The 26378-nt window shown below is 43.5% G+C and overlaps 2 protein-coding genes across 2 annotated transcripts; one reads left to right on the forward strand and one right to left on the reverse strand.

The window, feature by feature from the left end:
* Nucleotides 1-5013: 5013 nt before the first annotated feature.
* rpl36a (ribosomal protein L36A) lies at nucleotides 5014-6915 on the forward strand. The gene is made up of 5 exons (XM_084459660.1): nucleotides 5014-5038; nucleotides 5897-6002; nucleotides 6109-6176; nucleotides 6272-6394; nucleotides 6835-6915. Exons 1-5 carry the CDS (start codon nucleotides 5036-5038, stop codon nucleotides 6853-6855), a joined length of 321 nt encoding a protein of 106 aa, XP_084315786.1. The 5' UTR covers nucleotides 5014-5035; the 3' UTR covers nucleotides 6856-6915.
* Nucleotides 6916-7163: 248 nt separating this feature from the next.
* Nucleotides 7164-10557, reverse strand: gla (galactosidase, alpha). The gene is made up of 7 exons (XM_084459401.1): nucleotides 10310-10557; nucleotides 9373-9547; nucleotides 8928-9102; nucleotides 8664-8755; nucleotides 8308-8469; nucleotides 7793-7990; nucleotides 7164-7707 (listed from the first exon to the last, which is right to left on the reverse strand). The coding sequence occupies exons 1-7, from the start codon at nucleotides 10474-10476 to the stop codon at nucleotides 7390-7392; spliced, it is 1287 nt and encodes a 428-aa protein (XP_084315527.1). The 5' UTR covers nucleotides 10477-10557; the 3' UTR covers nucleotides 7164-7389.
* Between the last annotated feature and the right edge of the window lie 15821 nt (nucleotides 10558-26378).

A 26378-nucleotide genomic window follows, 5' to 3' on the forward strand; every position in this document is an offset into this window, starting at 1 on the left:
CAATTCCACTTCAAGACCTACGTAGGTTTCCTTTGTTCACAGTCAGCTGTGGTTGTTAATTAGTTTTTCTTTGACCAAGACAGAATCTACCCTGCATGCGCATGTGCTCAAAGTCAAGACCCAAAATATGACCAACATGTTGCATATTCATTCATGTTCAAAATCTACAATGTGCCTTGAGAAGAGCAGCTACTTTTTCTATCTTTGAGGTTGAGTTTTCTATCTGTGGCGATATCTTGTGTTTCAACAGCTTTGTTTTATCTTGGCAACCAGAGGTGCAAGGGGTTTTTCAAAGGGGTGGTGAGTCACTTGGACTGTCAGTCGAATTTTTTAGGGAAGTTGCATCAACTGCAATGCAAAGGGAGAAGAGACTCAGTCAAAAGGATCAATGTCACGGCAGAAAAATGTGTCATTGTACCTATCTAATCACAGAATAAAGCCAGATACAATTGACCAAAATGATCTGAAATGCAGAGTAGTACACTTATATTGTTTTGGTAATTATTTCAAAGTATTCTAGTCATTGTGAATTAAAGAGTGGTTACACCTTTCCACTGCTTCCCCATATTTAGTGTACTGTGTCACATACTGTACTGCCTACAGTGTGTTGCATACAGCCCTGTTCAGTTGGCACAGTTGATTTTGAGGAGTGCAGTGTCATATTTCTGTTCTCTTCTATGACAACACACGAGCCAATGAAAAGTGTTGGTTTGTTGATAACAAGAGCCTTTCTGGACATTTCCTGACAGATAAGAAAGTGTATGTGTGTGTGTGTGTGTGTGTGTGTGTGTGTGTGTGTGTGTGTGTGTGTGTGTGTGTGTGTGTGTGTGTGTGTGTGTGTGTGCGTGTGCATGTGCGTGCACGTGTGCGTGAGAGCGAGCGAGGGGGGTGGGAGGGAGAGAGAACTGAGAGAGATGGTGGGTGAGAGTCTATGTGTGAAGAGAAACACACACTTCAGACCACAGTTTATCTGACCACAACAGGATGTTCTCAATGTGAAGATAAGGTATGCACCCGCTATGCTTATACTATGCATCCTATTACGCCACCTTTTACGTTAAATACACACATCTCACAAGCCAGATAAACGAGAGGAAAATAACCATGCATGATGTTTAATATATCTTTGTATATTGCACATAATTTAAGAGAATGCATGCACCACCACTATCATTTAACAGAGATCTTGTGTTTGCTCATTGCTTGCAATATTCTCCATTATATCTTGAGTTCCTTTTCTTGTTGAAACCCAAAAGATTACTCATATTTGGTGGTACCAATTCAGCGTTTTTAATGCCTCTCAATGAATAAGAACCCGCAGTCAACGAAGACACTGATAAAGTGCTTACAAAGAATATAGCCTGCACATAATCTATAGAGATTTCACAATTTTTCCATCATAGTGACCCCTATAAACCAAGCACCAAAAACGTCATCACTTACCTGGACTCTGACTCATGAAGGGCCAAGCATGAGTCTATGATGTAGAGTGTTGAAGCAATGGCAGGGACTTGTGCTGAGACCGTTTCTAGTCCATGTATTCTGCTGTCTGTCTGTCTATGTGTGTGTGTGTGTGTGTGTGTGTGTGGAGTACCCAGAGGTTAGACCCCACCCTTTGTGAGGAATTGACTGCACTTAGTTCCTCTTTTGCTTCCTGCTCATTTTCATATCAGCTCTTTCTGGGTGAGTTTCGGTGTTCGTAAACATGATCTGAAACATTTGACTTTTCACAGAATTGTCAGTCATGGTAGTTACGTTGTTCTAGCTGTCAAAGACAAAGCACCAAGATCATGGCCACAGCCAACAACATTGCCAGCACTATAAAAAAAAGAATCATTATTATGAATAATAAAAAGATAACTGCACCCTAAGAATAGAGGATAACTTTCACAACTCCAATTCCACATGTGGCAAGGCATTCAGCAGACTTGCACACATTACAAATTACATTACAAAAGCTCCAACACGTAACCTTTGTTTAGTTGTGTATCGTAACCTTTATGTCTTTTTTTCAGGAAACTGTGTTGCTGCCTTTCTTGGCCAAGATTCTCTTGTAAAAGATTCTCTTGTAAATTGAGATTTTAATCTCAATGAGTCTTTAACCTGGTTAAATAAAGGTATAATAAAAAAAGGTCACACTGGTCCTGTCCCACATCAAAGACACCACCCCCCCCCACGCTTGAGCCACATCAGTTTGCTCACCGTCCCAAAAGGTCAACAGAACTGAAAAGGTCTACAAAGTACGACATTTCCACTGCCCTGACCCACCAGGAACACAACAAGCGCATATTGCGGATTGAAGACCATGGAGCCCTGAACGTTATGGAGTGGAAAGTGGAAACATCATTATTGTGGGAGCACACGTTGTATTTATAAGAGACAATGGTTGTCCTTATGGGAGCAGTTGTCCTTATGGGAGCAGTAATATCTCAGAAAATGTACAAACCTCCGCGTTGGCTATGTTCACTCATACCAGCTGCTATGGTTTGAATTTTGTGTTAGTCTACAAATTTGTGCCTGCAGATAAGAGTCTGTCAGATTAACTAAGCAGACAGGGCAATGTTAGGTGTTGTTTATTCACATATTCCAAAAAGAGCATTGAGGGGATGTGACCTCTATAGCATGGACTTGATCTATAGGTCCTCTACATCACTCCAACCCAGTTTGGTAGCTGTGGCCCCTTTAAAAGCAAAGTTATTGACCAAAATGAACCAAACAGCATTGGGGGGGCGTGGCCTCTATAACACAGACTTGTTCTAGCCCCCAACATCACTCCCACCAAGTTGCATGGCTCTAGGATGAAGAACCAATAGAACCAGTGTTCTTGACCAACCAGGCCGGGTCCAGCCTGGCTGGCTTGTTTCTGTTCAGGACTGGTAGGACGGAAGCTAGTCATGCCACTGAAATAGCTGTGAATTGAAATGACATTAAATAATGACATACAAAAGACAGTACAAAACAATAAAACATTCTAAGGCGCAAATGGACCGCTCATGTGAATACAGGGAGTGATTGGGGTGACGTCTGTCAAATTGTTATTCCTGCACCTTATCGCCCCCTTGTGTTGTCTCTGGCTCATGATCATCCTCTCGCTGGTCATTTAGGAGTGGCCAAGACATATAATAGGATCCTTCAGCATTTCTTTTGGCCAGCTTTGAAGTCTGAGGTGGTTACATTTTGTTGCACCTGTCATAGGCTACATGTCAAATGACGGGGAAACCAAATCAGGTTATACGGCCTGCCCCTCTTTGTCCTATACCAGTGGTGGGTGAGCCATTTGAGCAAGTGTTGGTAGACTGTGTAGGGCCACTGCCTAAGGCTTAGTCTGGAAATCAGTTTCTGTGGTTATTAGTGTAGGTCACTAATGAACAGTTCATACCACAACTCAGGACTCACCTTTCTTTTTAAAGAAATGTGTTAATTGTTGTTTTCCCTCATCTCCCTTTATTTCTTTTCTCTTTTGGAAGCCCGGTTTACACTTCTTAGGTAAAGTCATTATCTAGGTCGTTTTTCACTCTCACAGAGTCAGACTGCAATGTATGTACAGTGACTGAGGCCCTTTCCGAATCCAGTCCCTCCCCACTCGCACTCAGTCACCGAGTGCACTCCGTTTTGAGGTCCCCTCACAGCCGAATGTAGTTCCCTTGATTAGGGTGTAAAAACCTTTAGGGACGCTCTCCCCTCACTCCAACGGAAACAGGAAACACAAACCACAACGGTTATCATGGCTGCGCGTCAACAGCACTTTACAGTGGTAGAGGCATCATTCGTATCTTCCTTGTTACAGCTTATGAGGGTTGCTTATATCAGATAGCTACCTAGGTCCTAAGTGGAAATATCCAAATGACAATATGGCCAAGGCATTAAATTATATTTATACATCATTTTAAGAACTCTTACCTATTCATTTCACCTTTACCCTAATTCATTATTATTAGGCTACTAGGCCTATTGTTAATAAAATAATTGTAATTTTTCCACCGCAGCTGCTTCAGCACGATTATTTGTAAGTAATAGTGTATTCTTTGTTTGTATTTTGCCCCCCATTTGCTTCTGCTCCTGTACCAGAGTATCATTCAGCCCATCCTTCTGTACTGCTCCACCTGCTTCTTCAACATGCTGTCAGTCACCAACCGGGCCAAACTCACACGCGTCACCACCATCGCCTCAGAACTGAACAACATAGCCATCACCCGCATAGCATCCACAACAGAACAGGACCTCACTCACCCACTCAACCACCTCCTCACCCCACTACCCTCTGGACGCAGATACAGGACATTCAAGTGTAGGAGGGCCCGCTTTGGGAAGAGCCTGATCCCTACAGCCATCGCTGCCCTGAACAGCAGACCACTCTGAAGGAGGTCTGTTCATGGTTGTAACTTAGTAGTGTCTGTCCATGGGCGGTGGTGTCTTACTGTACTGTACTGTCAATGTCTATGTAATGTCCACCTATGGTGTCTATGTAAAAATGTGGTTCGTTGTTAGATGTATTGTGCCATGTCCTGCAGTCCTGTGAAAACAAATTTCCCCTTGTGGGACAATAAAGTCTAATCTAATCTATTTTTTGTTTTATTTGCAATAAATGCATAAAGCAGGTCAGATTTTGTTTGTCCTGATTTAAAACAATGCTCATTTCATCTTCACTGTTATGAAGCACTTTGGGCTGCAAACACATGCACACTCACACACATGCACATTCTCCTCCATGTTCTCTCACCCTAGCACCCTGTTTCATCTTGTCTCCATCAGTGTATGCACCATCGACACATTCCTAAACAAATTCCTAATTTGTGTAGCCGTAATGGCAATAAACTTATCTTGAATCTTGAAATGCCCCCCCCCCCCACTCATTTTCGCTTCATGGTCCTCCAGATTTATTTCCTCCCTGAATTCTCTCAATTCACAGGTCCTCCCCCGATGACCAGCCACACGGTGGCAGTGTTTATAAAAAGCCCGGCTACTCCAGACTGTCTTTATTAGAGGACGCTTCCGCGTTCTTCCTTCCTCTTTTGGTCTGCATCGGGTCGCAGCCATGGTAAGAAATTCAACCACCAATAATTTTTTTAAATCAACTTCCATCTCCTTCGCAGAAGTGATTATGTTATTTCTCGTTGATCACCACGTATTAACATTAATCCCAAGAACCTTTACATGCTATTATTTGTGATTTTGAGTATTGTTATCCCGGTTTTAATTCAATAGAATTGTTAACTACGGTGGCCGTATCCAGAATGGCCTTCCTCCTGCATTACTGGGATTCGCGGCGGACTAATATTGACTAATATTGACACGTCGACACCAATGTTGATAGTACGTCTGTAGAAAATGGCATATTAAATTAGTGTACATCAATGTTAATCTAGCTTGGTTAGCTCACTAGCCATCTGCCTGGTATTTGCATGCCACACGAGGCCCTTGGATCTGGGCACATACAAGTAATTAGTAAAACAGTGGCTCCAAACATTGGCCATTGTGGAAAGATATATATATATATATATGCAGATATTTTGGTCTGATCTGTTGTAACTGGCTTCTTACTATAGCCAAGCTTGTCTGAGCTACATCCTTGGCTGGTTAACGTTACAGTGACTTGCTAGTTACTCAAAAACGGGTTTACCAAGTAGATTTCAATCTATTCTCAATGATAAATCAATAAATTCTCAATGAATTTGCTTTGGTCTGAGGGTGCAATTAAACAATGAATAATACAATATTCTATAATGTAAATCGGTGGTAGTCCCGGGTCTTGTTGATGAGGTCAGCTGCGGTCGGGATGAAAGGTGCATACAAAGTTGTTGTCACATGGTTGAATAACCAACTGTGTTATGTTATTTTTAACTGTGCATACACGTCCCACTTGCTCCAACATGGTTTCTTTCTCATTGTAACCTAGGTCAATGTACCAAAGACCCGCAGAACCTACTGCAAGAAGTGTAAGAAGCACCAGCCCCACAAAGTGACCCAGTACAAGAAGGGAAAGGATTCTCTCTATGCGCAGGGTAGGTCTGATCAGCCTCATCGGCTCACCTGACACCTTCAGGCTTTTGGATGTTTAAATCTGCACCGGTTCGCTGCCCTCTAATTAAAAATGCCCTTTTATTTCAGGTAAGAGGAGATACGACAGAAAGCAGTCTGGTTATGGCGGACAGACCAAGCCTATCTTCCGTAAAAAGGTGAGTGTCTGCCTTGTGCTCTCCCTAGTATTGCCTGTTCCATTCCCTGCGTGTGTTGTGGATGGGTTGGTAACATTTCTGTTCCTTTCTCCCAGGCCAAGACCACAAAGAAGATCGTTTTGAGGCTGGAGTGTGTGGAGCAAAACTGCAGGTCCAAGAGAATGCTGGCCATCAAAAGATGCAAACACTTCGAGTTGGGAGGTGACAAGAAGAGAAAGGTAAGTCGGCCAAATGCCTTTGTGGGAACAGTTTAACCTTAAGGGATGTTTCAAAGCCATTTGTTGTTCAAAGCTTGAGGTGCTGCCCAACATGTGCATGAACCCCCTGCTGATTATCTTAAACATGGATGTTGCCTGGCTATAAGGCTCATCTAAACGCCTAGTGTGGAATTCATCTTGTGGCTTTCATTAGATTGATTGACTTTAATGCCGTTTTACATGACTGGTTTTGAAATGTTACTGATGGGGGTTATCACCGTGCTGTAGTGAGACAGGTTTGATCTGGAAATGATGTAATTGTATGTCCTCCATTTGAAGACTTCATACTCTTTAACATCTCATACCAAAAGTAAAAAAAAAAAAAAAAAAAGGTGGCCTGGTTTTAAAGCTGCTTTGTGGATACCGATGAGCTCTGACATTTGTTTCTTTTTCTTTTCCAGGGCCAGGTCATCCAGTTCTAAGCTGTGGTCCGATCTACTGGCTGAAGTTGTCACCATTTTCAATAAATCATTTGAAATGTTCCTGATGTGTTCTTGTCTAATCTTTTCAGTTGATTAATACCTTTCAGTATCAATACATTTGTGAAAATATTTGTATCAGGGGTGTGGAATGGACTGTAATTTCTCCCTGTCTCTGAGCTCAGTTGCAAAACAAGTCCCTGTTGAATCAAGCCTGTTAGAGGAATGCATGTTGAATCAAGTGCTGCACAACTCAAGGCCCTGGTTTGAATAGACATTGTTTGAAAATGATTTCATTTTTCCCTCTGAAATGAGCTTTTATTCCAGCATATTGCAGACATAATACTTCAGCATAGCAGCAAAAATGATTGTTTATGCAGTCTCATGGGGACGCAACAAAGATCTTGGATGGTAAAATTATAATACTATAATGATGTTAAACCTTCTGTACCCTAAAGATTCTGACATACAAATTACTCCCAATCAATGGTTTTGTATACTTGCACACATTAAGCATTGCTAACTTAGCAGCACCGACTACAGAACTAGGTTCTTCCGTTTGTCTGACATGCTCAGCCACTGCATATCACGATCTCTCTTGATGGGGCTGATGGTCAACAAGGCTGTTCCAGAGGGGTTGACCTGCACTACCAGCTGGCTGTGAGGGGTCTGGACCCCCAACTCCTTGTAGGTGGGCAGGACCTGAGTGACGTTACATTGGGGGCTACAGATCTTCCAGCTGGGCAGGGAAGCCAGGTTGACGCCCCGAGGACCACCGATCTCCTGTCTGTTCAACACAGCCAAAGCCAGCCTGCCTCCAGCCAAGGGCCTCTCCCACACGTCAAAATTGTTGACCTGTCAAAGGTTTTTGTACAAATATCAGCCATGTTTATTTCTATACACATGAAATGGATCCTGTAGTCATGACTGTTTAGCCTACCTTGATGGTAAGGTAGCCCTGCCTCCCCAGCGGGTCCTGGCTGATAGCGATGACTCGTCGGTTCTGCAGCAGCTCCTTGGACCTGGGGCAGATGTCTCTCAGGTCGTTGGACATCAGCAGAGGGGCGGCCATGATGGCCCACAAGGCCATCTGAGACTCCTGTTGGGCGTGACTCAGACCGAAGTTGCCGATCACCAGCTGATGGAAAAGCAATATTTTTCATAATATCACCAGACTGCAGAGTTGTTCAAATAAAAGCAACAAATATACATATTCAATATTTCTATAAATGCAACATACATACTCGATGGCAACCGCATAATCACAATGTTTTCTCATAATCTTGGAAGTAAAGATAATTCATTTTCCATGGGCTGGACTTGCAGTCAAGTTACATGAGACCTAGTAACGCCATTATGTTGATAAGATACTTTAATAATTGTCATCCTTTCTTCATCAGGTCATGTGTCTCCAGTGGGGCACTTGCAGGGAGGGAGGGTGTGAGGTCACAGTACCATGTCGGGGTCGTTCCAGCCGCCGGGCCCGGCCGAGGGGAGGATGGTGCTCTGATGGGTGGCTGACCAGTCCAGTATACTCTTCACACTGTCCCAGGAGTCGAACACGTCCGCAAAGTTACGCCAATGATTACACGTCTCCCGTATGGCCGTGTAGTTGGGCTGCAATGATAAAATAGCTTTTTTTAAATTAAAAAAAAATCAATAATGCCTTCATTAACCATATTTTATTTGTTATTTGTGCAATTTACCCCTGGGGGATCAATACGAGTTCCTAGTACTACTTTGCGATCTTATGCGTGTATTTCACAGGTAAAGACGGGTATTTACTGCCTTGTTTGGTCCTTCTCACTTACCTGCTTGTATGGCCACTCGTAGAGCGGCCACTCACATGAGTACAGGATGCCTCTCCCAGTTTTGTTCAGAGCCACTGACATGTTCCTGTAGCCTGGATAAACATTGTTTGAACCTTGGGGTTAGACCCTAATTTCGGTAATCACTTTCAGTGTCCGATATTTATTCACCCACATTGGATATCATAATATAGGCCTATTATCAGATCTGTGTAATCGTTGAACATAACAAAAACTTCACACATTAATTTTGTCACTGTGTCTCACCCTCTCCCAGTAAAGTATGTGACATGTAACAGCCATCAAATTTGAGCAGATCCACTTCCCAGTCTGCGAAGGTCTGAGCATCTTTCTCATAGTAACCGATACTGCCCGGGTAGCCTCCGCACGTCTTGAGGCCCAGGTCTGCATAGATGCCGAACTTCAGACCTTTAGAATGGACCTCGGAACATAAATAGGAGCAAAGAAAATGTTTTTATTTGTTTTTGTTTTTTACACATAATGCTCTCCTGTGCGGAATGTCATAGCGAAAAGGTTGGCTTGAGCTGCAGTAGCATACTACCACCAGTAGATGGTAGTGGTGCACAACAAAACTTTTTTGATGGCGTTTCCATGGAGTGCTCTAAAACAATGCCGTGCTTGGACATGGCATCACACATAGCTGATGTGCTTTACTTTATAAAGATGTCTAAATGCAGTTGTACACACTTACATAGTCTGCCAGTTTCTTAATGCCCCCTGGGAACCTCTTGGGGTCTGCCTGCAGGCGTCCCTCGGCATTTCGCTGGTGGGAGGACCAGCAGTCATCGATGCAGACATACTCGTAGCCAGCATCCATCCAGCCTTCCTTCACCATCACATCTGCCATCTGCATGTAGAGACGCTCACTGCCAGGACAGGGGACAACAGTTGGTTCAGGACAGGGACAACAGTTGGTTCAGGACAGGGGACAACAGTTGGTTCAGGACAGGGGACAACAGTTGGTTCAGGACAGAGGACAACAGTTGGTTCAGGACAGAGGACAACAGTTGGTTCAGGACAGGGGACAACAGTTGGTTCAGGACAGGGGACAACAGTTGGTTCAGGACAGGGGACAACAGTTGGTTCAGGACAGGGGACAACAGTTGGTTCAGGACAGGGGACAACAGTTGGTCCAGGACAGGGGACAACAGTTGGTTCAGGACAGGGGACAACAGTTGGTTCAGGACAGGGACAACAGTTGGTTCAGGACAGGGGACAACAGTTGGTCCAGGACAGGGGACAACAGTTGGTTCAGGACAGGGGACAACAGTTGGTCCAGGACAGGGGACAACAGTTGGTTCAGGACAGGGGACAACAGTTGGTTCAGGACAGGGACAACAGTTGGTTCGAGTTCAGAATCTTACTGCCATTCCAGACCTTCAATTTTGACTCAAATGTTCTGGAAGAAGGAGAACCTCTAGGCCTATATGGCAGACCTAATCAGTATAGGCAGGGTTTGTGGTGACTAACAAAGTTGTAGGCCTACTCTGACTAAAGAAGTGGGTCTGCGTGGCAGAAATGTTAATTTTTAAATGAGTGGTGTTTAAATGAGTGGGTAATCTCCTGGATTCTCGTACTGCGAATGAATTCTGGATGAAGCCTATTGAGAGTGCTGTCCGCTACTGTACCTGATGCAGTTATCAGGGTCCGAGTCACAGTCGATATTACACATGAATCTCTCCCAATGCAGCCAGCCCATGGTCGGCCTCAACGCCAGGCCATTCTCCAGCGAGAGAATTGATCGTTCACTGACGAGGACAACGATTATAAACAGAACAAAAACAACAGTGCCCATTCTAGAAATACAATGTGACGGCAACGACCTGGGATCGTAAACAGAATTGATCAACGCGGTTCGTGTGAATAATACAGAATAGTTCCGTTTTCATAATGGAACCCGCCTGCTAAATGATTGATTGGAAGATGGACCAATCAAATCGAGATGCGCCAGCAACCAGCCAATCAGGTGCTATAACGGTGTGCCAAATAAGGATAAGTGGTTTGTAAACGAGCGCAAAGTGCATTTCCTTGTTAAATAGTTTCACTGTAGGTCACGACTTCCCCATGCTTCCCACTGAGCAAAGACGTCTAGAAGATGTCTTTTAGATGTCTTTTTTGTCTTTTTCGGACGTCCAAAGACATCCAATTAGGAGCCAGACTGAAAGTTTCTTTTAGACGTTCAGATTTGGAACCTGTTCTGCACGTCCACAGACGTCTTAGAGGGGTCCAAGCCAGACGTGTGAATATTGAGGGGTCCAGCAGACGAACACACGGGGTTCAGGACCCACGGACGTTATTAAGACGTGATCTGAACGTCTCCCGTGTTTATTGGGCCTTTATTATAACGGGCCTTTCTGTGCGGAGTTTGCAAGGCTTTCCTCCCAAGAAGTCAATATGAAAGAACAACAGATCCACTTCAGTCCTGTCCCTGACCAGGTATTGGTCCCTGGGTGCCACTAATGAGGCTGCCCACTACTCTTGGCTACCCTGGAGGAGGACAGGTTGGATGGGAAAATGCATCCCCTGAAAGTTGCATGTGTGCTGTGTTGCCACTCGTGTGTGTCACCGTGTGGCAGATTAAAAACCCCTTGAGTTCCAATTAACCCTTGAGGTCCCTTAATTATAGCTCAATTATAGCTCACCCTGATATTCAAAGACTAAACAAATTAGGTTGAATTCATGAGCTGGCACAAGCCCACTGTACTGTATGTCAATAATCCCCATGTGCTGCCTATATCTAGAAAGCAAGCTTTAATGAACATAAAACCTGACCTTTCCGCAAATGTCATGGTATGTCTCAAGCCTAAATATTATCGGAGGCTTCACGACAGGGGGCGGGCCTTATACAAACTATTTGTCACTCTTGTACTTCATATCAGCTACAGCAAAGGCATTGAGGCTCTAAATGTCAGATTTCAATTTGACTCCCCGTGTCTGATGGATGGACCAATAGACTCACATATGGTTACAAATCTAGTTTCCTCACTGTAAAAGCCTTAAAGGGTATATCTTGCCTGTAGCTGTGATAGATATTTCTAATTTTTGGTTTGTGGGATGACTTGGAAGGTGGGGCTCGTCCAGAGTCTGGTTGTGGTTGTTGACAGATGGACTGCCTGTGGTCGTTGTCTGGTACGGTCGGTTGCTCTCTGCCCAGCTTAAAGGTATATCCATCACATTCTTTCCTTCAGCAGTGTCAGGCCATGGAAGAGATTGTCAAAGCTGACTTATGTATGGAACTTGGTCATGATGAATTCAATAGGGACAGGAGGAAAAAGGAAGCTTGCCAAAGGGTTATGGGTTGTGTTTATTGTATAGACATTTATGATACTCTTGATATGATACCTATGACTTCTTGTGCCACAAAGGTGGAGCTTGTTGGAGAGGAGAGTTTTTTTTTTTCAAAACATGTGAGCATTATATTTCCTTACAGACCGTAATGTACTGTAGCCACCATTGGTGAATAATAACTTCTGTTTTGTCAGAGATTCTTTTCAATGGACAGACGCACACATCAGATCTTATTTTCTTTCTAATAACAGTAATGTCTTCCATTTTTATGTTCCATCTTTTTGTGAATGCCCTACAGATATTTTGGATCTTGCTTTGTAGGCGAGTCATTTATCAATAACATATCATACATTATTCAGTGAAACACTCGTCTGCCCCTTGTCATAGCTGTATTATGTGGAGAAATCTTACCTCTTCTGTGTGCTTTGCTGAATTATCTATCTCAGACTAGGAATCCTGTGAAGTGGGTACTCAGCATTGATGTTTTCCACATAATATAAGATTTCTAATCCTTCAGAAACATAAATTAGATCATCTGAAAATGTTAGTCTCTCAGGGTGACCATGATGTCCTGGTATTGTCTGAGTCCTGGCAAAAAAAATGTGATAGTGACTCTTCTGTAGCTCTGAAGCAATATAATTTATATAGAATCGATAGAGTTGGCAGGGCTGGTGGGGTTGCTATTTATGTAAAATCTTGCCTGTCTGTCTCTGTCATAAATGCCATTACTATTCCAAAGTGTTTTGAACTGCTTGTATTAAAGGTTGAACTGGGGTGTAGTAGCTCATTGTTTGTGGTTGGTGTCTACAGGCCTCCCAAGGCTGAGGTCAGTGCTATTGACAGAATCTCTGATATACTCTTTTTGTATTCAAATTCGGAGATGATAGTGATGGGTGATTGTCCACCACCCGGCGACAGCCGAAGGGGGGGGGGGGGGATTCTAGGGTGAATGACTGAGTGAGTGAATGACTGAGTGAGTGAGTCTGTCAGTCCCCCGTAGTACCAGAACCCACCACAAAAGGGGCGCCTTTCCAATACATTTTTCCTTTGACAAGTAGACATTTAGATTTTTACATCAAAAACTATGCTTGGTGTCTCAGTATAGTCTCAGACAAGTTTACTCGGGAAACCATGTACTTTACACATCCACAGAGAGTAGAGCTTGAGGTGTTTAGTAGAGCTAGATATGTCTGTGTTTCAACATTCATTATAGGACTTTAGACCATACAGGTGCATGGACTTGTTTGCCCACAAGATGGAGACGTTATTGTCCTCTTATTCACTCTACCTTGGTTTGTAGAGAACTTACTTTAGTCAATCATTGATACACATGATGTGACATTAGTAGCGCCAGATATGTCTGTATTTCAACATCCATTATCAGACTTTTGACCATACAAGTGCATGGACTTGTTGGCTATTAAAACGGCACTCATCCGTCATTGCTTTCTACACAAAAAACTGTAAGTGCACAGTCCATTCTAGCCAGGGGCTAATTTTTTTTTTTAGCTTGACCAGTGTTTTCAACCACATACATGCTATGTATTTCAGTAAAAGTATAGTCTATTCTACTGAGGGACTTTTCAAATCCAGAGTTTAGATAAAAGAAAAGATTCCTGGCTTGTTTACCCATTGTTTTACATGTTAGGGGTCTCATAGAGTATCTATCTATCTACTAAGTGTATCATATTAATTCAAAAAGAAATTCCGTCTTTCCATTCCATCATTGCCACAAAGGAATATGCCTCATGGGTGGGGGACAACATGTTTACTGTGCACTTGTTTTAATCTGGACTGGTGGATTGTTGCTTCTGGTTACCTGAAGGAAGTGAGTGGTAATCTGGGCCTTTCTCAATTGGTCACTGAGACTACTAGGCCGAATCCTAAAAATGATGCTAAATCTGCTCTTATTGATTCAATCAGACGTGACAGAATTTCTCCTTGTGGTGTTCTTGAATTGGGTATAAGTGACCTTATGGCTTGCGTTAGAACTACAAAGTTGGTGAAAACACGGGCACATATTGTTTTGAGGAGAAATCTTAAATTATTTAATGCTCAAGCCTTTTTGGATGACATTATATAATAGTTTATGCTCAGTTGAGTCTGATGACATGTAAGTTGTCCTTGACTCTTTTGTAAAAACATTCAATCACTTTGTAGATAAACACGCCCCTTCTAAACAGACTAGGATTAAAGATAGAATTGCCCCATGGTTTTTGGGGCTTTCATGGGCTTTACTGAGGCTGGGCACTTATTTGATAGGTTGTATACTGGGCTGGCTCCCTTGGATACTGATTCTGGTTGCATTCCCCATTTGGATCGTGTCTCTCATTTCTACTTTCAGCCTTTTACACCTAGTGAAACGTTAGGAATCTTGCAATCCATAGACCCTAAGTGCTGGTGAGGACAATCTAGATAGTTTTTTTTATAAAACTGGCAGCCCCAGTCATTAGTGAGCCGTTGTCATTGCATTTCTAATCTCTCCATTGCGTCAGGTATAGTTCCTCAGGTTTGGAAATCTGCCCTGGTGGTCCCATTGCACAAAGGGGGTGATAGGGATAAGATGGATAAATATTGTCCTATCTCCATATTACCATGCTTAGCCAAAGTTCTGGAGACCTTGGTAAATAACCAATTGAAATCTTTTCTTTCAGGTCACTCAGTTTTAAGCACTCACCAATCTGGATTCAGAGCTAATCACAGCACCATTTCTGCTGTTACTCTTGATACTAATGACATCATCTCGGCATTAGACAAGAGACACTGTGCTGCCCTCTTTGTAGATCTTTCAAAAGCATTTGATACAGTCGATCACTACATACTTTTAAATAGACTATCTAGTATTGGTTTGGATAGAGGTGCTTGTGATTGGTTTCAGGACTATCTGTCGCCAAGGTGTCAGTGTGTGAAATTGGGTAACATTCGATCTGATTTCTTGTCTCTAGCTAAAGGTGTGCCCCAAGGCTCAGTGTTGGGTCCTGTCCTTTTCACCATCTATATTAATGATATTGTCTCTGCACTAACTGGCTGTCATGCTCATCTTTATGCTGATGATACAGTTGTCTATTGTATTGCGGATACTGTTCAGGAAGCCAATGAGAACCTGCAGCTTTATTTTAATGTGCTGCAAGAAACTCACCAATCTGAAAGTAGTCCTTAATCCTAGCAAATCTAAGTTTGTTTTCTAGAGCCAGTATTACTGATTATGATAGGCTCCATTTATTAACGGCTAATGGCTCGCGTATTGAGAGAGTCACTGAGTACAAATATCTTGGTTTGTGGTTGGATGATAAACTCAAGTTTCTTGTAGACAGTCTAACCTCTAAGCTGCGGCAGAAAATTGGCTTCCTGTACAGAAACCATTCTAGCTTTTCTATGTTCAGCAGGAAGAAATTTGTTCAAGCGGTCTTCTTATCAGTATTAGATTATGGTGACACAATCTATAGACATGCTTCTGTAACTATCCTGAAACCCTAGACTCTACCATTTCGCCCTAAGATTTATTACGTGTGATAGTTATGACACCCACCACTGTGTTCTTTATGATAAGGTAGGCCGGTCTTCTCTCTTTTTAAAGTGTAACTATCACTGGTATTTGTTTATTTTCAAAGCCATTATTGGTAAACTTCCACCATACATCTCGTCTCTGTTGGACTGGAGCCTTGGTACCTACTAGACCCGATCAAACGATCAGCTTGTTTTCAGGGTTCCTCGAGTGCATTCTGAACTTGGAAGGGCTGCTTTTTCCCATGATGCTCCTTATACCTGGAATACTTTACAACAGTCTCTAAAGCTTGAGGTACTTCCTTCAGTCGCAGAGTTTAAATCCATGGCTTTTGACATTTGTACTTCGACCTGTGACTGTTTTTAATAATAATAATAATAATAATAATAATTGTATATTGCATTTGTTCTGTTATTTGTGTTTGTGTGAACTCGTCAACACTGTAAATGAGAGAAACCTCAGTGCTTTACGAGTATAAATGAAGGTTTGAAATGAAATAATGTCTGCTGCCACTCCATCACCTGTTACAACTATTTCCTAGACTGAGAGTCAAACAGTTGTGAGATTTCTGACCTGGAAATTATGCCCTATTATAATTTTGCTTTGGCACTACAGTGAAAATGATTTTCAATAATGGTTTCCTGGTGATTACATATAAAATATCATTAATGATCTCGGAGCGCAGAGAGAGAGTTACAAGGCTTCGTAAAGTGCAGGGGCCTCCAGTATATTTTGAGAAAATCAATTTTAATAGTGTAATCGATACATGATTCAGCTTGTAGTCATCTAGAAAGTCAACGAGTAACACGAAGACTGACCCTCACTCCGGTTATGATTACTATGCCACTGTAGTGTTGCCATGACTAATCTCACATCAGACAAGCCTTGACACACTCATGACCCTTGCAATAATGTGAACTGTCTATTGCTTATTGGTGTACTGTGGCTGCTACACAAAGCACATGGTAAAATCAATGCCAAACTGGGACAGGCACTATGTTTAGACAGAAATGTTTAGCCTTCTCCAACAATCTGCAGGAGAGGAGAGACCTTGGTTACAAAGACCTATCAAAGATATATTAAGTCTGTCTGCAAGACGTTTCACTGGGAGTTTATTCTCTGCTCAGCCGTAAGTCGTGGATGTGGAATTTGGAGCTACAAAATGGATGACTAAAGATACAATTGAAAACTACCTGGCATCTGAATTTACTGAGGTAAATTATTGTTTTTAATGTACATTTTACAGGGAGTGACATATTTCCCTTCAAGAACTGGACATAGTCACTTTGTAGATATCCTCACTGCCATGTTGTCACACCAGCAGCCACTATATGTACTCACTAGCTGATGAGGTCAAATTATACCTCGGTGGTGTTTCACTGATAGCTTGTTATTCTTCTCGCTAGACTGTAGTGTATTAATACTGCTTCGTTCTACCTACCATCCACCCACACACCTTCAAGATGATTTTGTAGGGCACAGAAAACATGTTTTTGCTCAGAGAGGGAGAAAACAATGTACCACTGGGTCTGTATATCTCATCAACATCCTTTGTTATCGGACTAAACAGATACAGCTTAATCTAGTTAAACTCCAGATACGATCACGGGGCTATCAAATCAAATGATTCATGCTGGTCATTTAAAACAGAATATAGAAAGAGGTAAGCATTTGAAGGACAGCACTTGGGGACCTCATTCCCATCAGTGTGGTTGTATTGCCTTTCTAATCACGCATGGTCTATTGCAATGGCCTCTTTTAATCAAGGCACAATAACTGTAAATGCACAAGGGTTTGATAGACCCTATGGACATGGAGGGGAATTCATACATTTACAATGCATCGCCTACTAGAGAATACAAGAGTGCATAAACATAGAACCAACAGACATCCATATCCTGTAGGGGTCAGCGTTGAAATCAGATGAGGTTACTGGAGGAATTTGAAGATCCCATCCCCAATGCCTGACATGAAAAGTGATTTTCATTCTAGTGGCATGCCTGGTCTGGAATTTCCATCATGCTAAAATGGAGGGTACAATTTATTACCCCTGTCACATTTGACTGGCAAGCATAATGGCATGTGAATCTTGTGGCAAAGGCAAAATTGGATTAGAATAGGTTTCACCCTGTTAATTTTTTTTTTTCATGTGCAAGAGTGCGTTTAGACATGAATGTGCACGTTCTTAGGAAATGCTAATAATGGGTAGTCCCATTTATCACGCCTTATGTCATCTTCCCTTATGGCACTGGAGGAGTACTGTTTCTGTCAGCAAAGCATTGTTATATTTTGTTTTGCACAGGGCCATACATTTGCTTGTATGTTGGGGGATGGTAAATATAGCAGCCAGTTATTCTATGGCAAAACCTTTGTTCTGTAGTAACTCCTAGGGCAAGTTTTTGTTATTTTTTTCCAGGATTTTATTACATGTCTTCAAGTAAGACTATCACAGACTGTAATCCTCTGTTTATTAGAGAAAAACGTTAAATGTTTTCAAGAAGGGATAGAGCCTCCATCTGAGATGATTACTGTGAGAATCCTCAAGCTTGCTCGTGGGATTTCAGACTTGCTACCAAGTCATTATCTTCCAGTAAACTGATTACAAGTTAAATGTGTTTCAAATATCATGGTACTTATGAAAGTTAAGCCTGAACATCAATGTAGAAAGAATCAATTTTCTCCAATTTCTCATTATTACAAGAGCTGATGCTGGTGTAAAAAGACTGATGCCTCAGGCTATATCGAGTAGAGATTCAATCACAAACTGCGCTCTTTGGAAATTGTTTTTATTCTCTATTGCTATAAAACATGAATGTCTTATTACATTCAGAATGTGCTGGAGTTGGGTTGCCAGAGCAGACCTGGGTTAAATGGTGTCGGAAATCTGTGCTTGATTGAGGTTGCCTGGCACAATGGAGCCAGTGAAGTGGACCGAACCAACTCATTTGACACACCAGGCCAGCGCAAGCAAACATACCATTCAACCCATGTCTGGGAGAGGATTCTGTGGGAGGAAGTCGGTCAGAAACCTTGTGTTCAGCTTGGCTCCCCCAAAATGAAAATATGGGGGTTGAATGCTTGATGAATGGCCTTTGTGAGTACAGTGTTTGTACCTGCCACACATTTTATTTATTTACATTATGAGCAACAAACCTTACAGTTTGTACAGAAGTTTTTATGCCCAGCAGTTAAAATGACACACTGCTGTATGTGGTGAGTGTATGGTCAGGGATGGCTGGTTTGGGGCAGCACACTGCTCCAGGCTCTGGGCAGTAAATAATGGGGCGTGGGAGCACCTCCGGAGTACCCCCCCAGGGCCCCCTCGCTCCACAGATGGTGCTGCCGAACGACCCCTTGCACCTCGACACTCCACACCGAGGGGCAGTGGTGCGGTGAGGGCCTTTCCTTCAACACAGGTAATAAAGAGAGAGGATGTGATTTTATGATCCCAGCAGAGAGAGAGAGAGAGAGAGAGAGAGAAAGAGACACTATGTTGTTGATGATGATGGCGATGATGATGTCGGGAGTTTGGGGAGGTAGGGGTTTGTGTTGTTCTCGTTGTTGTTGTTGTGGGGGTGGATAGGAGTGGGGATTGGGTGGGAGGGTTATTATAGGCGGGAGGAGAGGACGGTGGAGAACTGCTCCAGTTCACATCACGTCTTCGTCTGCACATCTCTCTCATGTCCTCCTCCCCTCCCTTCCCCACCTCTCCACTCCTTGCTGTTCTTTGCCGTCATGGGGCAGGTGGACCCCCCCCCCCCCACCCCCGCTCCCCTCCTGCTCCGCGATTATTACATCCTGGCATCTCAGCAGGCCCTTGTTTCCAAGGCAACAAGGGTTGCTGTGCATCTAGTAGGTTTGTTCTAATCCAGACAATTGCCATTATTTTGTTTGAGCCACAGTGACCGGAAGCCCAGGATTGATTCAGAAAAGAGAAGTTAAAATGTAAAGCCATAATATCAACTTCAGTTTGGAAAAGTCAGGCTATGACGCGGCTCTAAGAAAGTGATGCTCTTTGTCAATTAGTTGCAGAGACGACGTGATGTAGTACAAAATCCCAGCCTTACCTAAGGAATGTTACCAAGAGGGCGCAATGCATCAGTTCAGACAATGAATCCTGGTATTTGTTCTCAGGAACTCTTCTTTTTATCTACAGCGGTCGTTACACTTTTGTAACTGAGAAGAAGTGCTGATGGTTTAGGCAGAAAACTGCGGTCTGAGACATCGCAAGAGCGGCTCATCTTCAGATCAATTTTCAGGATGATGTGATAAGAAGTAGGCTACATGTATCCTTCTGTAAGTTTTACACTTTTTATGGGAAAATAGTCAAAAACTCATCCAGAGGCACAATTTTGGATAAACGTATATTTGTTAGTGTATATTTCGGTGAGGTCAAAGTGTTCTTCAAATCTAGAGATTGAACCATTTCTGGTTTATTTGTGTATTTTCTGTGTTCAACGTCCTCTGAATCATCTACGTCAAATGTGTAAAAAACAGTTTCTGGGTGACTTAATGGCTTCCCTCTTGCCTATTGATGAAATGGAACAATGAGGGGAAAAAGCTGAAATTCTAGCGTCGGGATGCTGTCCTCCTGTCAGTGAGAACGAGAGCAGCCGCAAACGTAAAGGCCAACCTCAAGGAAACATCGCAGGCGCTCATTATCATGCAGGAGGTGGCATTCACTAGGATGTAACGTGATATTTAACAGAGGGACTTCTTGCTGCCCCTTCTGTTAATTAGCATGGATGAAGTGACCTTTTTTTTGTTTGTCACAGGCCTCTGCTGTGGCCGGGATCCAGAGGCACGGCGATGACACCTGTTCCCGCCGAGATAGCTCCCGCACGGCTCGCCAACTCCACAGGCGGAGAGAGGATTAGCTCTCTTCTTCAGAATAACAGGCGTGACAGCCCTCGTTCCCTACCGCAAATAGGGGGTCTGGAGTGGGAATTGGCACGGGAGGAGTATCCGTGTGCTTTTATTTTTCATACCGTGCTTTTTATACTTCACCAAATAAAATAAACTGCCGCTTGCGTCTGCCAAGTCTGACAAACTCAGATGTCAGATGACCATCGGCAAAACTGGGCTCTGATGCTCTTGGGTGAGTGCCAAAATGTTGGACTCCATCATTAAGACAGCCACAGAGAGGGGAAAGAGCTCCTTCAGCGTGAGTGGCATATGCCATTGTGGCTGACACAGAGGCAGACAGACAGTCAGATTTTTCAGTAGGCTAATGGTCATCACTCAATGGGGTGTTATTGAGAATGAAGTTGGGCATTCGGAAAGAAACTCTCTGCATCTTCCTTTCCCTCCTTCTTAGGGAGGCAGGCAGGCGTTTAGCTGTCTTACCCTAGCCCTGCACGTCTGTGCAGCTGGAGGAGTCAGACACACACGCACACACACACACACACACACACACACACACACACACACACACACACACACACACACACAGACACCATCACCCAGGGAAATAATGATTTCCCCCTCCGTCGCCTCTGCCGGCCAACCTACAGCACTGAATCAGTGTCAGAGCACCAGTGGAAGACAGGCGCAGGCTGTCTCACTCGCCTGCTCCCCTGGGTATTAATGCCACTGTGAGCCATGTCTGACGGACAGGGGGGTGTGGGGGGGGGGGAGAAAATCCTCTGTTTACTTAGATAGCATCAGGAGAGAGGAGCAGCACAGACCTAAGACTGGGGGTGTATGAGGGACGGACACAGCAGAGGAAGCAATGCACATGGAGCAGCGCAGCTCTCCTCACCTCTCTCTCCCCAAGCTGTCAGAGAGCGCCTGGGTCTAGCCATCTATAATACCTGCAGGCTGTTTAAATCAGCCCAGTTAATGAAGCTCTGCCCGAGGAGGGAGAGAGAGAGAGAGAGAGAGAGAGAGAGAGAGAGGAGGGAGAGAGAGAGAGAGAGAGAGAGAGGAGGGAGAGGGATAGAGAGAGAGAGGAGGGAGAGAGAGAGAGAGAGAGAGAGAGAGAGGAGGGAGAGAGAGAGAGAGAGAGAGAGAGGAGGGAGAGGGATAGAGAAAGAGAGAGGAGGGAGAGAGAGAGGGAATCAACTGATGGCGGGTAAGATGAGAGGGATGGAGGAGGACTAGTTTGAATGGTGGGTCAGCTGGGATCGACCCCCGGAGCTTTGTCATTACGAAAAGAAGATTTCTCTCTTTCTTTTAATATTTGATATTAGTGTGTTCAACTCCTGCACCTTAGAGATGGAGGTGTGACCCGAATCTAATCGAGTTTGAGGTGAGATGAAGAAAAGTCCAGATTTGCCATGGCCTACTTTATAACCTTCAAAGTACTTTGGTTATGACAGGCCAAGCAGGTATACCATTAAAGGGATCTTTTTTTGTGAGTTTCAGTTTTGATCTTGGTTATAATCGCTAATTTACACATCTATGGATTTATGTATGGATTTTTCTCTCTATATTAAATATCAAAACCAAGTCGCCTAATTAATCTTAGATCATTGTCATTTTTAAGCCAATGCTCTGTTGAGCTCTCCCCCTATACGCTCAAAATAACGAGTGTGTTAAGATTTGAAATGGAAGCTTTGGTTCTGCCGGCAGCTTTTTCAGCACATTGAAGGATTTGCCGAGGTGCTAATTCCTTGTCTGTGCAGTCACACATGTTGGCAGGCAGCTACATGTATGTAATAATCATTATACATTGCAAAGCTGAAGTATTTCAACAGCAGAAAACATGGATTAGTGAGAATGACACTATGAGATTAGGGATGAGTGTCCTGAATGGTCAAAGGTTATTCGAGCAGCGCCCTCTTTCTTTGGAACAAGTCATTCCCATCATCAGAATTGATTGTTGGCCAAGCTAAGAGAGCTCCTACCTTTTCTACTCTGGTACGATTTCTGTAATCCTACTCCATACTGTGTATGGTACTTGTAATGGATTTTTAACTGATCTAGTCAAAAAGGATTTCCCAAGATTCGCTCAAACAGGTTAAGTCTGGTTTATTGAGAAAACATACGAGCGCAAGGACTTCAGGACAACGCACGTGAGTGGTTTATCCAAGTGAAGTGCCGCAGCCTGGTCTTTGCGTGGCCTTATATTCAAGCAAAACACAGGTATGGCGCTTCCAGGATGTGATTGGCTAACCCATTGGTCGTCATATTAAATGGCAGGCGTCATCAACAGTGGTCGAGAATACAGACACGTGACATGAGAAAAGGCGGTAATTTCTTGAAGGGACAAAGGGACAAAGGATGGTTATTCTGGAGTAGACAACATCTAGGTGTGTTGACCTCCTGGAGGTCATCCTGTCATGAATTAGGTTAGCACAGCTATGTGAAAGGTTGAGGGCGGTGGGGAATTACAAAAGGAGGTGATGGAACTACAATTTCTACATCTTCGACATACTCTCCTCTCCACCTTCATGTAGACTAGGGCTGCGTTCCGAATCGCCTACTACCCTACTATATAGTATGCCAAAACAGAATGTAGTATGTCCCAATACATAGTATGCCACATGCAGTATGGCAAAAATACCAGGATGTCCTACTACATCCGGTCGTATTTTGCAGTATGCAAGCCTGCAGGCTTTTCTGGCTATTCTGACCCACAATCCTGTGCGCAGCGGAAATGTGCGTCACGTGCGAGTCGGACAGCTGTAGACGAATGTCGCGTTATGGACAGCGACGGATGTGGGCTAATTTCAAGGCGCAATGTTATGACAAGGTAGTATGTCCCAATTGGATGCCTACTGCTTGCAAAGTACGTACTTTCTAAGGGCAGCTAGTAGGTACTGGTAGTAAGAAGTAGAAGTATGCGATTCGGAACGCAGCCTAGGAGTTGGGGCAGCTTGTCATATCCTCTCAGCATCTCTTCTTTGTTTATGGTCGTCTTAGCCCTAGGTACCTGGGCCATGTTGAAAGGTTGCCTTGGAGGGCTCTGGCTTTTAAGGGCTGCCTGTTCACAGGGCTTCAATCCGAAGAGTACATCTTCTGGAAACGATGAAACTTCTACTTCAGCCAGAAGAGGAATGGATGAAATCATCGCTGGAGGCTGTCTCCCCTCCATCCTTCACCACTGTCATGACGTTTCACACCTCTTCACTCCTTTCCCACAGAGTCTTAGAAATCTGGTTACAAATATTGTCCCTCCATGCCCTTAAGGCACCATTAATTATCTGGGGTTTTTAAGCCACCAACCTTGGGGTTTGGTCTTGACAAATGAACAGAGGTTCATGGGGGAATTGTTTTCCTCTGCCTCTTCCGTGGTGGTGAAATGCACCTGCAAGTACACACAATCTTAAAGATGAGTATATGTGTGTGTGCGTGTGTGTGCACGTGTGTGTGTGCGCTTGTGTGTGTGCGAGGTTGAGCAAGACGGATCGTCCAGTAAGTGCTTATGTGTTTTTTCCTTTATTTGTGTGGAAGGGTAAGACCTGTGCACTGAGACACACTAGTATTGATTAAAGCTTCCAGGATGCTCTGTCTATTACTGGTGTAGCCATCAGTATTACTGGTGGCTCCATTGACATTATTCCCCACGGATGAAATGGAGAAAGCATGTTGATTAGTCCCATGGGAGGGAGCAAAGGCATGCCTTGGACATAGCTGACCGACACATTCATCATCAAAACAAACAGCGTTGTCCTCTCCTTGAGACATTGAATGTTGACATTCAAAACCCCTAAGAAACCATAAATTAAGTCTCCGACGTACTTCAGGCGAGGCACGGATGTCAACGCCGCGCTAATCGGCAGAGGCTAATCAGTCACGCCCCGAATGACGCAACCCACCAGCTGACTGTCAGCTGTCATAGCATTGGTTCAGCTCGCTAGAGCGCATGTAAGCTGTACAAACACGTCACGATTGTTTGTCGGCCCTCTCTGACCTCATAACATAATGAGGAACAACCTGGAGCCATCTGACCAAGATTAAAGATATGGTTTCATGCTAAGATACGTATCCACAAAAGCATCAACTTAATTCGGTTGATAATAGCCCCCTCAACTATCTAATGGCCATGACATCATTGGTTAGGGACTTCCCCCTTGTGTCCTTGAGTGAGATTTGCTTCAGCTTTTTCCAGCATGACCTTGAGAATATTTGTGGGCATACCAGGTTGACAATTTCATACAATTTCAGCTAAATCATTACAGTGAGATGAAACTTTGCATTGAAACTTTTGCGCCACAAAATTCCACACAGGCATGTTAAATGGCTTAATCTTGCTATCTTTACATGTTTGTTGAGAGAGCGAGAGAGAGAGAGAGATAGAGAGGAAGAGAGAGGGAGAGAGAAAGAGAGAGGGAGAGAAAAATAGAGAGAGAGAGGGAGAGAGAGATAGAGAGAGAGAGAGGGAGAGAAAGACAAAGAGGCGATTGCAAAAGTCCTCACGCTCCTGGGATTTAGTGCATAATGACAGTTAGCTTATGAATCCGGGCCGCTTGTCAAGAGGCCGGTCTGTGACACTGTCTTATGGGGGCGTCCATGAGATTCCGCTTTATTGGAATCCATTAGAGCCCCCGGCTCGCCTCACAAAGAGGCACTGAGGAGAAATGTTCCTTTCAGGAGGCCGGGATATAGCAGTGCTGTGGAAGTGATGCGCCAGAAAGCGCAAGCCTATTTTGTGCATGTCAGCCGTGGATTGCAGATTTTAAAAAGCCTCTTAGACTGACACAAAAGTATTATTTGCACCCTCCAAACTAAACAATACCTTCTCATGGTATAGACTACAGCTAAAATAAACAGAGACATTGTAGAATTCTTACAGAGTAGTTGTATTGTACAATTTCCCATTTCTGCCATTCTGAAGAAACCCTTCCTGGTGACACACAGTAACCAATCTCTTTGACGTTTGCCTATTTCCTTCAGATTCCTTTTAAGAAATCTACTTAAGGTGTCAGAAGAGAGAGTGCAGGACTAAAGTGAATCTTTCAAACTAAAGTGAATATGTCAAACTGCTTTATTCTTAGTCATATTGAGGAACTACACTCTCTGAGGCAGTGTCTCTTATTTGTGGCTTTTGTTCGCAAGTATGTCCTGAAAATTGCAGGGTTCATCGAATTTCACTGATATGAAACAACATATGGCTCTGATTTGAGATAGCCAGTGAAGTTAGTGATTTGTTTCTCTGAGTTGAGGCAAGCTTCATGTAAATTTGGACCAGTTTGTCAAACATACAGTATTTTGAACATAAACAGTAGGCAGAACACAGGAAAATCTGCCTTACAGACGAACATAATAGCAGGCACACACCCACGCACACGCACACACACACACACACACACACACACACACACACACACACACACACACACACACACACACACTCCGCCACCCATGGGGCCATGGCATAGAGGGGGGTTGATTAGGAATGCCTGGTCTCAGACAAAAGCACGCTAGGCTGAGACTGCTGCTCGGAATTCATTGTCATTAGCAGTGGAACGGCAAGTCCTCCTCAAACTCATTAGTTGATAAAACACCCTCTGATTTCTCATTAAAAAACCCATTCGTCCTCCCCCACAATGTCCTCTCCCCTTCCACATCTCACCATACCTTCACATCGCTACTCCGGGGACACAGGCAAATAAATGGCAGGTTTTGTATGTTTTTCTTAAGGATTATCTTAGTGATGCCACTAATAGAGGGAAAAGCATAAGGATGATGCATGCCTACACAATTAACAAGGCTCAGGGAAAAACTCTGATCTGATGCCAGATTCAGCGTTTTCTGGGAGGCAATGTTGTTCCATTTCATAATGGTGGTGTAATTCTTTATGTTTTGCGCTCGCCCTAATGCAATTTGGAGCACTGTGTGTGTACACTGATGAAGAATAATGAAAGATTACTGTATAACTGAAACAAATGTCTATGAACCACTAAAGCTTTTGTGGAATTTCCAGACTGTGTGTTTTGAAAATCAGACTCAAATCTTTG

This window comes from Borostomias antarcticus (genome assembly GCF_949987555.1).
Source record: "Borostomias antarcticus genome assembly, chromosome: 28".
NCBI lineage: Eukaryota > Metazoa > Chordata > Actinopteri > Stomiiformes > Stomiidae > Borostomias > Borostomias antarcticus.

Bases quoted from the DNA above. Each gene is read 5' to 3' on its own strand.
- rpl36a (XM_084459660.1), top strand. The intron at 6,003-6,108 runs GTAGGTCTGATC...CTTTTATTTCAG, and splicing joins GGATTCTCTCTATGCGCAGG to GTAAGAGGAGATACGACAGA. The intron at 6,177-6,271 runs GTGAGTGTCTGC...CCTTTCTCCCAG, and splicing joins AGCCTATCTTCCGTAAAAAG to GCCAAGACCACAAAGAAGAT.
- gla (XM_084459401.1), bottom strand. From the start codon at position 10,476: ATGGGCACTGTTGTTTTTGTTCTGTTTATAATCGTTGTCCTCGTCAGT. The intron at 8,470-8,663 runs GTAAGTGAGAAG...TTATCATTGCAG, and splicing joins ACGAGTGGCCATACAAGCAG to CCCAACTACACGGCCATACG. The intron at 7,991-8,307 runs GTACTGTGACCT...CTTTTCCATCAG, and splicing joins GCTGGAACGACCCCGACATG to CTGGTGATCGGCAACTTCGG.